This window comes from Delphinus delphis, chromosome 12, assembly GCF_949987515.2.
Source record: "Delphinus delphis chromosome 12, mDelDel1.2, whole genome shotgun sequence".
Classification (NCBI taxonomy): domain Eukaryota; kingdom Metazoa; phylum Chordata; class Mammalia; order Artiodactyla; family Delphinidae; genus Delphinus; species Delphinus delphis.
Genome location: NC_082694.2, coordinates 28,095,407 through 28,107,873, shown reverse-complemented (window position 1 = coordinate 28,107,873; position 12,467 = coordinate 28,095,407). Strand labels below are relative to the sequence as shown.

Sequence of the window (12,467 nt, the reverse complement as noted above, 5' to 3'; positions counted from 1 at the left end):
AATGTTCAGGTCAGTCCTGAACAAGAGAATAGATCCCTCTCCTGTTGTCAGGACAATGAGAATCTGCAGACTCACTTCTGCATACAATTTCACGGGTCCTTAGACCTCCAGCACCCCCAGGCTACAAGGTCCCTACGCCCTGAAGAGTCTGAGGAAGACACATGTCCAGCTTGATCTTTCGTAGGACAGTTTGTCCCGCTGCCAGACTGCCTACGGAAATAGGAAATCTTGCGCCGGACTTTGTAGGATGGATAGGTGGGGGTAAGCTAGTTCTTCCCTTCAGGTTGAGGGCCAGAGAGGATAGCAGTAAGTCAGCCCGTTGCTGTCCCACCCCATGACTGGGTCCAGAGAGCGCTTTACTCAAGACGGACCACTGGGTGGCAGAAACAACAAACACAAACGTGAACTCGGATACAGGTACACAGATCAAAACTACACGCACACACAAGCTCTGGTACTGGCCACGAAGATAGAGACAGAGGCAAAACTGCGCAAAGGCAGGCCCAGCTACACCCAGTAAACGAACTACTTAACCTACAGATACATAAACTAAAAAGATCCAAATTAAGACCGGCTAGCGCGCAAACCCTCGCAGCCTCGGGGACGCTCACGCTGGGGTCGGGGCCAGTGAGGGGCGGGGCCTCCCGGGTCGAGGCGGGGTCAAGGGTCAGCAGGCGGAGGTACGCCCAAGATGGCGGCCTCCATGTGCGACGTGTTCTCCTTCTGCGTGGGCGTGGCGGGCCGAGCCCGGGTAGCCGTGGAAGTCCGCTTCGTGAGCAGCGCCAAGGTGAGGCCGCGGCGGACCGTGCCGGGGTCCCCCCACTCGGCCCGGCCTTGGAGACAGCCCCACCGGACCCCATGCCTGGAATCTAGAGGCTCCTCTGCCGCTCGGGCGCTGCGGCCCGTTCCCGGCTCGGGGCCCGGGGGCTACCTGTCCCCGCGCGCAGGGTTCCGGGGCGGTCATGCGGTGGGCCCGAGCCCGCTGAGTTTCCGTGCGCGTCACCTGCCCCCGTGGAATCGGGCCTTTCCGCCAGTGGGGCCGGGGAGCGCCAGGCCGGGGGACATTACTGCTGGGTCCTGGGAGCCTTGGGCGGGACGTGCTGGGCAGGGGGAGCTGCGGTACAAAAAGGCCTGGGTCCTCAGGGAACTTTATGAGTGAGATTTGGGTGGGGGTTGAGGGAAAAGGCCAGGACACTTCACGAAGGGGCTTGGAGTGTTAAGGAGTTTGGACCGAAGCCCGTAGTAGCATTGAAGGGTTTAAATCAAGAGGGTGACATTTTGTTGTTTTATTATCGTGTTTTAGAAGTGCGTTGTAGAAAAAAAAGCGCATGTAAGGAAAGAGAAGGTAAAACACTCAGAATCTATATTTGTGCAAATACATGCATATTAAAACTGTATTTTTAGAAACTGCTTTTTGATGCAGCAGTCAATATTTCAATATCAATAATGCTACATATTAATTTTTAAGAGTTGAGTAATAGTCTGTTTCATGGGAGGACCACTGTTCACTCAACAACTGCTCATTTATGGACCCTTATGTTGTATCTTGTTTTTTATCTCTGAGGTCAAAGATATTGGAGCTCAGTGTCTGTGCACACATCCTTTTGTTCTCACCAGCACTGAGTATTTTCTTTCTTGGATATCTTTGCTGGTTGATTTGTGCAAAATGATATCGCTTTGTTCTCATTTATATTTGTTTACTAATGAGGTTGAACAGTTTGTCATGTGTAGTGGCTGTGTGTATCCTTGGTCCTTGCCCTAGATGTCAGCCTTCTAGTCATCTGTCTCCTGCTCTCAACATCATCCTACTCATCCAGTTCCCGAACCCAACCTTCCATTGTCCTCTTTTCACTCCAGAGGCATCTGGAGTGTTCCTCTCTTCCCGTGGTAAATCAGCTCCCATATCCTTGGCCTCCTCAGCTGCCCACAACTCCATCTCTACCCCAAGGCCTCCAGTGCTCTTCATTGGTTCACAGTTTGATGGTGTCTCAGTTCCGTCGCTCCTAGCCTGCAGAGATACTCACCTTTACTTTCACTTCACCCCTATCTCTCAGGCCCCTCCTTGTTTTACTTCTTCCCTCTTACTTCATCACTTCAGCCACTCTCCTTGCCCAATTGTCCAGTCCTAGCCTTCTATCAAAACCCCAGCCTGGAAGAATGGGTTGGCTTCCCTCTTCATGCCTACATCATCTGCTGCTGCAGAAGAATCACATACCCAGACCTGGTGACAAGATGGCTTATCCTGGGCTTTTTGCCTCTACATTCATAAAGTGAGATTAGTTTGTGATTTTTTTTTTTCCTTTATGGTATCTTCCTTAGGTTACCACATCAAAATTATGCTTGTTTGTTTTTTAATAGAGAGGCTTTCCATTTTTTCTCTGTTATTGGATAGTTTAAATAGCACAAGAATTACTTATTTGGTTTGAGAGAGCCCGCTCATGAAACCATATAGACTAGGGGTCTCACATGAGGGTAGTATTTGACCACTTTCTCTATTGCCTCTATGGACATTGGCAGGAATGATTTCCAAAATTTTACCAATTGCTATGCCAGGGACATGACCAGTCAGAACAGAAACCTGACCAAATATGGTAGATGTCAACCAGGATGCTGTACTAATGCACATCAGGCAGGTACTGGCATTGCAAGTCTGTCTTGGCTTTCTTCCTTTTGAATTCACTTTTGGCACTTGATATTTTTCTAGAAAATAATTTAATAAAGAATTAATTTACTACATAGTCTTAGATATTTTGGTACAATCTTTTTTTTTTTTAAACTTGAACTTTTCAAATTGGAGATAAACTTTGCATAGTTTGTACCCTTTCCATTCAGGTTCCGTTCTCTCCAGTCTTCTTGGTAATATGAATTAGAGTTGTTTTTCTTGAAATACTTTATATGTTTGGGGGATAAGTGGTTTCACAGAGGAACAGCTCTGATTCTTCCCTTTGCTTTACTAAATATTTCCTACATTTGGTCCTCCAGAAGGAGGGAGAAAGAGATCAATATTTATTCAATATTGAGATTTGAGATTGTCAGAAGTAATGTGGATAGCTGTCCATATCTTGTTGTCCCACAGAGGAAGGCCAGGTTTTCATTTTGCTGGGTGGGTCCCAGGGGCTACTAGGCATGGAGGTGGGCTTCTAGAAAGACAACCAGGCTGCATCCACGGCTTTGCCAGTGGTTTTGTTCCAGCTGCCCCACTGTACCATATTAGAGCTCCCAGAGTTATTCACAGGATTGAGATGTGTGGCTCACGGGGTGCTCAGGGCCTGTCCAGGTCTTTACATCCTGCTGCTGATTTTGGGAGGTGCCCCTGTCTATCCAGAGTGCCAGTGCTAGAAGGAAACCGGGAGCTACCCAGGAGGCAACGTGACAGGACATTTCACTGCTGTGTCAATCATTTCCTTTCTATCTCTTTTCATGACAGTTCACTGTTGGCAGGGGCACCACTCCTCTGTAGAGTGGGAGAAAGTGCCCAGCTGGGCCAGTAACTGCCTAGGTTCTGAAGCTGTCTCCTGCGTCCCTTTGCACATTTGAGAGATGGCAATTCAACAGTTTTCTCATCCTTCATCCTGTACATATCCACAGTGCTTTAGACCAGTATTTCTCATTTAATGTGCATATGAATTGCCTGGGTATCTGCAGCTGATTTTAACAATGCAGATTCTGATTCAGCAGGTGTGGAGTGGGGCCTGAGATTCTGCATTTCTAACATCTCCCAGGCAATACCCATGCTGCCCAGTCCATCACTTCACTTTGAGTAGTAAGGAGCTAGAGTTCATGAAATTCCTTCACCTGTGTTATATCACTGCATCCTGGAAACTACCTGGTAGGTATTATTATAATACCCACTTTTCACATGGTAAACAGATGCAAAAAAGTGAAGCAACTGGCTCAAATTTTCACAGCAAGTTAGCATTAGGACTGGTGCTAGGATTAGTCATTCCTTTCAGTGTAACACCTGAGAACTTGTTGGGTACCAGGTACTATGTATGCTAGGTGCTGTGAGTACCCAGCTGACCAGGGAAGAAGGGCATATTCTCCTGCATAGGCCTCTCCCTCCCGTGGTGTAGGATTTCTATGCAACCCTAAGGAGCAGCATCACGACCAGGATCCTGGAGGGGCATGTGGGTGACTCAGAGAAGGCCGCCCTGTACCAGTTCCTGGTACTGGAGGCTCCAGCCTGCTGTGAACCTTGGCCCTGCTCTGGCCATCCTAAAAATTCTCTGATTAGTCTGACATGGCTGATGTGGTGGCTCTCTTCCCATCCCAAGCCCTCTGCTCTAGACAGGCTGGTAGAAGTGCGACTGAAACTGGGCAGAGCTGCGTTTCCAGAGGAGGCAGTTATGGAGGGTGCCGACCATGCTCCGTGAACCCTCCTGAGGCAGAGGCCTCTGATGAGAGGGAAGCACGTGGGGGTGAGGGGCCCTTGACGCTATGTCCTCTGTCTCTTCTTATGGCCATCCTATTCTTCTCTGCCCTCTTAGGGAAAGGGGTTGTTTGCCACACAGCCGATCCAGAAGGGGGAGACCATATTCATCGAACGGCCCCTGGTGGCTGCACAGTTTCTCTGGAATGCACTTTATCGCTACCGAGGTGAGCACATCTCACCTACTCCTGAGGGCTGTTGGGCCCAGCAGCCTTTGCGCATGGAAGAGAGTACGTACATCCCTACCGGCTGCCGTCTCTAGGACTCCAGGTGTTGGGAGGAAAGTGCGTCTTCCCTTGGAGAGCTGCACCTGAGAACCATGCCTCTGTCTAATCTCAGGCCATTTGGGGCTGTGAGCCTGCTGCAGAGAGGTTCTTCCAAAGTGCTCCTTGGGGGAGGACTGCTGGAACTCAGTGTGGCCTATACTGTAAGGTACTAGATGTCGTGCTGAAGGGCTCTGTGCCAAAGTGGAGCCCTCTACCAAGTGGAGACCCCATGCCCCTTGGTCAATAAAGGCTGTGTTAGGGGTCAGAAACAAATAGGACGCTCTTAGCTTTGCCAGTCACATGCTTTTTTCACACTTTTCTTGGGCTAGAGAAAAATCTGTGAAAGGAGGGTCACTCGGCTCCAGAATGTGGGGAAAGCCCAGTTTGGGGGCTGGGTGGGGAACCCCATAGACTAAGTCCCATCAAGAAGCAGAGAGAGTCTGCCGGGAGGAGTGGGGACTCCGGAGAGGGAAGAAGGCATCATCTATAATGCGTGTGAAATACATTCATTTAACATATTCATTCACTCACTTCTTATACTTTTATTGAACACCTTCTCTGAGCTAGGTGCTATATTAACCCTGGGCATATTGCTGTGAAAAGGACAAATGTGGCCCCTGCTCTCAAGACACTTAATTGTCAACATCTGGCTCTCTCCCCCAGCCTGTGACCACTGCCTTCGGGCACTGGAGAAGGCAGAGGAGAACGCCCAGAGACTGACTGGGAAACCAGGCCAGGTTTTGCCTCACCCTGAGCTGTGCACTGTGCGCAAGGACCTGCACCAGAATTGTCCCCACTGCCAGGTGAATATCCCTGGGGGCTAAGCTGAAGTCCTCTCTGGGGAGACAGGAGTGAGGACAGACTTGGTCATGGCCCTTGAGAGCCCGAATGTAGGGAAAGACATGAAAAAGACATTACTGTGCCAGTTTCGTCCTCTGTTCCAGTCCCATTGTCTAGAAAATAGGCTTGGTGGGAGCTTGCCCTCTTCCTAGGAGCCTGGCAGGGGCCCTTCCCTGTACCTGAGAAGCAGTCTCTCCTTCCCACGTTTTTACAAGCCTGGGTCAGGTGCCCCTCTCACATGTCTCCAGAGCACTGTATGCTTTTTCATCTCACAATACCACTGACTACTGCTTAGGGGCTGTTTGTGGAAGGAGTACAGTTAGAGGAGGTGAGACCACATGGGTGTCTGTGCCTCACCCCACTGCCAGATCCTAGGGTGCTGACCTCCACCTCCCCCAACAGGTGACGTACTGCAGTACAGAATGTCTGCTAGCCGCAGCTGAGCAATACCATCGGGTCCTGTGCCCAGGCCCCTCCCAGGATGACCCCCTGCATCCTCTCAATAAGCTGCAGGAGGCATGGAGGTAGGTAGCATTTCCTCTCTTCTTTCCTTTATCCTTCCCTCCCTGCCTGCCTTCCCCACGCTTAGTGGATGCAGCCATCTTTGTTAAGTTACCACCCCCTAGATTTTTCCTCCATTCTTAGGGCTAAACTATCACCCATTCCCCCTGCCTTAAATCTGAGCCGCCAGTCCTACCATTCTCAGTATTTTACACACTCCCAGGAAGAGCCCCATGAAGCCCATAGGGATATAAAATCCTGCCCAAGTCCTTGCCAATGACTTTCTCTCTTTGGTTATAAATGAGATTGGTAGGAAAGATTCTCTGTAGTAATCAGACTGGGCTTCCCTGAATTCAGCTACTGGGGAGGGAAGTTCTAGGCCAAACCTTTTTCTTTCTCCCCAGGAGTGTTCACTACCCCCCTGAGACTGCAAGCATCATGTTGATGGCCCGGATGGTGGCCACAGTGAAACAGGTGAGCCCACCTGATCTTCTCAGGGAAGCTGACTCCGGCCTCATTCAACCCTTGGCCTCAGTTTTCTTCTCACCTTAACACTCTGGCTTGGATACAGAGTTCCTTCTGGGCTTCCCAAAGGAGAGCTGCTTGCTGTGTAAACCTTAGGAGTAGCTAACCATAAATCTAGCAGGGGACATGGGGGCTCATCTTGCCTGTGGTCTGTGATCTATGGATGACTTCCTGTGCAGCAGCAATTCATATATAAGCACCACCTTTTCAGGATTGTGTCTCTTAGATAAAGCGAGAGAAGCCACTCTGACCCCTTTAGTGTTGTTGCTCGTCAGCCTCATCCTCCTATTTTCCCAAGTGTCGTGAACTGGCTAGCTTGGCACCAGCTGGGAAGATGGTTGGGTGTGGGCAGGGTGGGCAGGAAGGGTCTACTTAGAAGCTCATGTGTGATGGTGTTTCTCAGGGCAGGGGTTTTAGAATGACAGCTTACTCCTCTCACGTGGGCAGGAGTGGCAGTAAAGAGGAGGGTGTCCGTGAGTCCATGTGTGCACATGCATGCGTGAGCATGTGTGAACCTGACCCTGAAGTATATTTGTTCACTGCAGGCTAAGGATAAGGATCGTTGGATCAGGCTCTTCTCCCAGTTCTGTAATAAAACCGCCAATGAGGAGGAGGAAATTGTCCACAAACTCCTGGGGGACAAATTCAAGGTTGGTGTCTCCACATGACCCTCCCACCCCCTCAGTAGCCTGGGGATGTCCATGGCTACCTAAGGGAAGCTCCACATTTGCTGCCTTCCCAGCCACAGGAAGAAGTTAGAGCCTGGGTCCAAAAATCTGTTCAGAGACTTGTATTCCTGCCGCTATTTAACTTCATGACCTAATGTGGACTTAAAATTGGGAAGTGGGGTGATGACAGAGGACAGAAGGGCTGGGTGCCCTGATGTGGGAAGGCAGGACCCCATGATAGGATAGCAGTGGGCGAATCAAGTGTAATGGAAAATGAAGGGCTGGGGTTCCACAGGGTCAGGGAGCGGTGTGAAACAATTTTAGTTGCCAATGTACTGAGCACTTGCTTCAAATCAAAGAACTATGCATTCTCCCTGAGAATAGCAGACTTCCATGCAGGAGCTGCCTGAAGGTGGAGGTAGGTGTGTGAAAGGGCGCTGGGGTGGGCCTTCCTGCACTGAATCTGAGGAAAGGAGGGGGAGGGTCAAGCTGGTCTGGAGGCTGGGGCAGGGAGCCTGGAGGGTGGTGGTGAGGACAGACATTTTAAGCCAGGCTGCCTCCGCCCTGCTGGTACAAGGGCTAGAAAATAGGGAGGAATTTGGGTTTGCTACCCTGGGTTGGAACAGGCCAGTAGACTGCCAAGTCTCTTGGAGATAAGGATTCTGTGGCTTTCCTTTGCCCCCAGAGAAAGCTCGGTCTGCAGAGCTCACCCTTTTCCTTCCCTTATGTGGTCTTATGGGCCCTGCCTGGGTGCTAATGGGAAATCCCCAGGGATGCAAGTCTCTCCCTGCTTCCCCTAAACCAGGGCCAGCTGGAGCTTCTGCGGAGACTCTTCACAGAGGCCCTTTATGAGGAAGCACTCAGCCAGGTGAGTGTGGGGAAGGTGGGACCAATGGCCTCCCAGTCACTCCAGCACTCCAGGAGCAACCAGGTCAGCGTCTCCTACTGGGACAGCTAAGCCAGAGCAGACCTGGTCTTCTGGAGTTGGGATGAGACTGACTCACAGCAAACTTCCTCAACAGGAAGAAAAGCTAATGGCTGTAACCTGAATGCTCTTCTCCCTTTTTCCCCACAGTGGTTCACTCCGGATGGATTCCGGTCTCTCTTTGCTCTTGTTGGGACCAATGGCCAAGGAATTGGGACCAGGTTAGGAGAGAATGTTCCAGAGCTGTTGGGCTTGTCCCTCAGGGCTGGGGTGGGAGATTGACTGAGGAAGGTAGCCACATCTCTTTTCAAGACTAGGGTGGGGCAGGGTGTGACTCTGGCCAGCATGCTGGACTAAACTCAGTGGTGGGGGTCAGAAAGATTGAGTCTTGGGAGCACTTAGTCTGTTGGGGAAGAACACACCCACCCACCCCCACCCTCCCCCTGGAGAAAGAAATGGACTTAACTTGCTTGGAGTGGGGGAGCCCTGTGAGCTAGGCCTCCTCCTCTCCAACCATGGCTGCCTGGGACCCCCAGCTCCCTGAGCCAGTGGGTGCATGCCTGTGACGCTCTGGAGCTGAAGCCTCAGGACCGTGAGCAGCTGGACGCCTTCATTGACCAGCTGTACAAGGACATCGAGACAGGTTGGTGAGATGGAGTCTTGGCCTCACCCAACTTTGGAGACATCCGTCAGTTAGACAGTGGACACAGTCTTCCCCCAGGGAGCTCTGAGTTCGTGGTTGGGGAAGGTAATTCCTGTGTGCCTATGGGAAGCTTCAGATCTGTTTGCAGGACATACACAAGAAATGGCTCCGCCATCCGTGCGGAGGCTTGATGCTGGGGGTGGGGGAGGGCTGGACAGTAAGGTGGTACCATTTATAGGAAAGCAAGGCTTGTGCCTCAGAGAAGCAATTTCAGGTAAAATAGTAGTGATTGGGTGGCAAGACAGTGGAGCCAGTGCCTGTCCTTATTAGCCTAGTTTCTTTTTCCCACCTATAAAGTGGATGCAATAACATCTGCATATTACTGTCTTACAGCAACTGGTGAGTTTCTTAACTGTGAAGGATCTGGCCTCTTTGTGCTGCAGAGCTGCTGTGAGTCCTGGCATTGAGAAGGGGTAGCCCCACAGCTGCAGTTCATCTCTCTTGGCCCCTTCTGGGCTGGTAGAGTTGAGTCTAGGAGTGGGGTTAGGGCTGAGCTTCCTGGGGATTTCCCCTCAGCCTTCTCCTTCTATTATTTTTCATTCATTTATTGGACTCTTGTGCCTTGATATAAAAGCTTCCAGTGGGCTAGGCCCAGTGCTGAGGCAGGGCACAGAGCTCTGATTCTTGCAAAGGGAAGCCTGGGTTTTGCCCCACCACTGCCCTGTGAGCTTTGGTAGGAGAGTGTTGTGATAGCCCGGGAGGAGCTCAGGCTGGAAGGCAGTCTCATCAGCACCTGATGGAGCGGGCAGAGCCAGCTCAGACTGTTGTCTTTTCCAGATCCCAGCCTCCCACCCTCTGCTCTCCTCACTGCAAAACCTTCCTCCCAGGCTCTGGGGACACTACTCCTCCCAAACTGGGCTCTCAGAGGGCCTGGCTCAGCTGTTACCAGACATCCAATAACAGACAGGACTGAGTTAAGTGGCCTGGCACGGGCATCCCTTTCACAGCCCTGTCCCTCCGTTTGTGAGACACTGGGAACACATCTGAGAATCAAGTTGACCAGTGAGGAGAGAAGGGGCAGTCATGGCAGGAGGGGAGGGGAGTGATGCGGGATTGCATTAGTGCCTGTGCTCTTCAGGAAAGAGCACTGGACAGGGATATAGGAAATGGGTCCCAGGACCTGCCTAGCCCTAGCAGGGATCAGAGAACAAGGAAAGATGGGACCCAGTGCTCTGCACAGTTAAGGCTGTTATTTTTATTAGTCAACAATCCTCATTACCTGCCTCTCATGACCCAGGCAACCACAGCTGTGTCCCCAATGCAGAGACCTCCTTCCCAGAAAACAACTTCCTTTTGCATGTCACCGCCCTGGAGGATATTAAGCCAGGAGAGGTGAGGGGGCCAGTAGCTGTCGGGGTGGGTGGGCAGTGGGCCTTGCAGGTTCTCTCCAGGAATTGGGAGCAGCAGTGGCTACAGTCCCAAGTTCAGGCTGTTGGGTTGAATCCCCACATGCTCCAGGACATGAGTCTTCCCCATGAGTATACTCTAACCCCACCCCACTTCAAAAAATAACTCCAGAAAGCGTCAGAGCAGTGTTTCAGAGACAACAGTGTGCCTAAGTTCTTGTCCCCAGCTATCTTTTGATCAAGGAATCTGCAGCATCTAAGGAAGCAGGACATGGCCCTTTGTGGCTTGGACTGTGGGGTACTAGTGTGGGTGTGGGGTCCTGGCTCTTAGAGCTGTGCACGGAGCCTGGCTGAAACTTCTTTCAGGGCAAGTAGCTTCACACCAAGATAACCTCTGCCCCAGCCACAGACCTTGGCCATGGCCCAAGGCCAAGCATAGCCCCCTGTCTCAGACACAGATTGTGAAAGCCTCATAGTGGCCTCTGCTGTGAGCACAGGGGAATGGATCAGGGTGACCTGCGCCTTCGCTGAAGGGCAGCTCCGGCTCCTGGGGATGGGGCAATGGTTGGACATAGGGCAGAGGTTGGGGAGGCCCTAATCCCATCTGTTAGAAGCACAGACTGTCAGAGCCCACCTCTCTTCTGCCCGTTAGGAAATCTGCATCAGCTACTTAGACTGCTGTCAGCGGGAGCGCAGCCGCCATAGCCGCCACAAGATCCTCAGGTGCCAGCTGGGGGTGTGGTGGGAAGCCGGGCTCTGGGCTTCTCCGTGCTGGTGGCTGCCTGACTTTGTACCCTCACCATCATCCCCCCCAACCCTCTGCAGGGAGAACTATCTGTTTGTCTGTTCCTGCCCCAAATGTCTGGCAGAGGCTGATGAACCCAACATGACCTCTGAGGAGGAGGATGATGAAGAGGATGAGGAAGGAGAGCCGGAAGATGCTGAGCTGGGGGATGAGATGACTGATGTGTGATGTCATCCTGCCTGGAAGTGGTCCTACCCTAGACCCTGCCAGAAGAGGGGGCCTTCCCCCAGAGCAGAGGCTTGGAAGGAACTCCCACTCCTGTTGCCTGCTTTCCCCCCATGCCAGCTCTGTTTCTTCCAGAGGGTAAGACAGGCTGGACCCTAGGCCCTCCACCTCCCGCCAGACCTCATGCCCAGGACACTGCTGTTGAGCGGCTCAGGCTCTGCGCTGTCACTGAGCCTCTCAGAACTGGCCTCCCCCTGAGGTATGGGTGTAAGTGGCTGGAACCAAGGTCAGGGCCTAACAGTGTTTCTTCCCCTTGGCTCCATGGCCCCACTTACTCATCCACCTAAGGCTTCACCCTTCTCAACTCACTGTTGGGGGGGTGGTGGTTGGGTCACAAAGTGGCAACCTGCGAACAGCCTGACTCCATTGAAGAAGAGAGGGGGTTAGACACCCTTACCCTCTTCCCCACTAGCACAGCTGGGAGAGGCAAGAGGGAGGAACTGGGTCTCCAGAGCACCTTCCTAAGGCTTTCTGTGGGGGACACTGAACCAGGGGCATTACCTCCCTCTGCTCACCTCCCCACACCCACCATTTAGACATCCGGGGAGTAGAGAATCTCCCCAGACCCCAGAATCTGTCCTTATGCCTTGCCTCTCAGGCCCTGGCACAGTGCCTGGCCTCACAGGGTGTGGAAGAGGTCTCTGCCTCCCTTGGGAGGGACATCATGACCCCTTCCTCCCACCCTCCTCCCACTGAGGACTCTAGCAGCATGGCTGAATTCTGGGGGATGAAAGGCCTGTGCTCCGTAATTTAGGATGTCCTAGAATCTTCTAGAGCATGGGTCAGTGAGGGGCTCTCCTAGTCTCAGTCTCCATCTTTAGGATCATTTAGGAACACTGAAGTCTTCCAGAAACCTAGGAGAGCTAGGCTAGATACTCAGATTAGCCCTGACTCTCTCCCTCTCCTCCCCAGATTAGCACTACCCCTTACTCTTGGGTTGGAAGCTGTGGAAATTATAACCTATCACCTGCAATTCCTTTCTGCCTACCTTTCCTGAGGGGCTGCCACATGCCCCTGCTGACGGATCCCAGGGAGGGCAGGTGCCGCCCCACAGGCCCTTTCCTGCATCGTGAGCCAGGTGGAATCTGCCTGTCTGGCCTATTGGGTTCTTAATCCTTCGCAGTAGCCAGCACCCCCTCCCCACCCGCCCACTGTTCTCAATAAAATATGAGTGGTGACAGGCCTTTGCAGGAATGCTTTGTGGAGAATGGCTTGACAAGCTGCTCCAGGAAGG

General features: G+C 52.1%; 1 protein-coding gene across 4 annotated transcripts; it reads left to right on the top strand.

Annotated features, from left to right (window-relative positions):
- Positions 1-679: 679 nt before the first annotated feature.
- On the top strand, positions 680-11,952 carry SMYD5 (SMYD family member 5). Of its 4 annotated transcripts, none has more exons than XR_009521419.1 (14): positions 680-787; positions 4,488-4,596; positions 5,359-5,498; positions 5,938-6,059; positions 6,441-6,510; positions 7,107-7,211; positions 8,035-8,097; positions 8,305-8,375; positions 8,691-8,797; positions 9,191-9,247; positions 9,635-9,770; positions 10,095-10,189; positions 10,856-10,926; positions 11,073-11,126. XR_009521419.1 is itself a non-coding variant. In XM_060026377.2 (13 exons), the coding sequence occupies exons 1-13, from the start codon at positions 692-694 to the stop codon at positions 11,077-11,079; spliced, it is 1,113 nt and encodes a 370-aa protein (XP_059882360.1). In that variant the 5' UTR covers positions 680-691; the 3' UTR covers positions 11,080-11,952. The 4 variants fall into 4 exon arrangements, 2 of the variants coding, with proteins under 2 accessions (XP_059882360.1, XP_059882359.1); XR_009521418.1 differs by having other exon boundaries at positions 11,029-11,093; XM_060026377.2 differs by lacking the exon at positions 9,635-9,770 and having other exon boundaries at positions 11,073-11,952.
- Positions 11,953-12,467: the final 515 nt, after the last annotated feature.

Excerpts from the sequence above, each read along its gene's own strand:
- SMYD5 (XM_060026376.1), top strand. The coding sequence starts at position 692 with ATGGCGGCCTCCATGTGCGACGTGTTCTCCTTCTGCGTGGGCGTGGCG. Across the intron at positions 8,376-8,690 it reads GGCCAAGGAATTGGGACCAG|CTCCCTGAGCCAGTGGGTGC; the intron begins GTTAGGAGAGAA and ends TGGGACCCCCAG. Across the intron at positions 8,798-9,190 it reads GTACAAGGACATCGAGACAG|CAACTGGTGAGTTTCTTAAC; the intron begins GTTGGTGAGATG and ends ACTGTCTTACAG.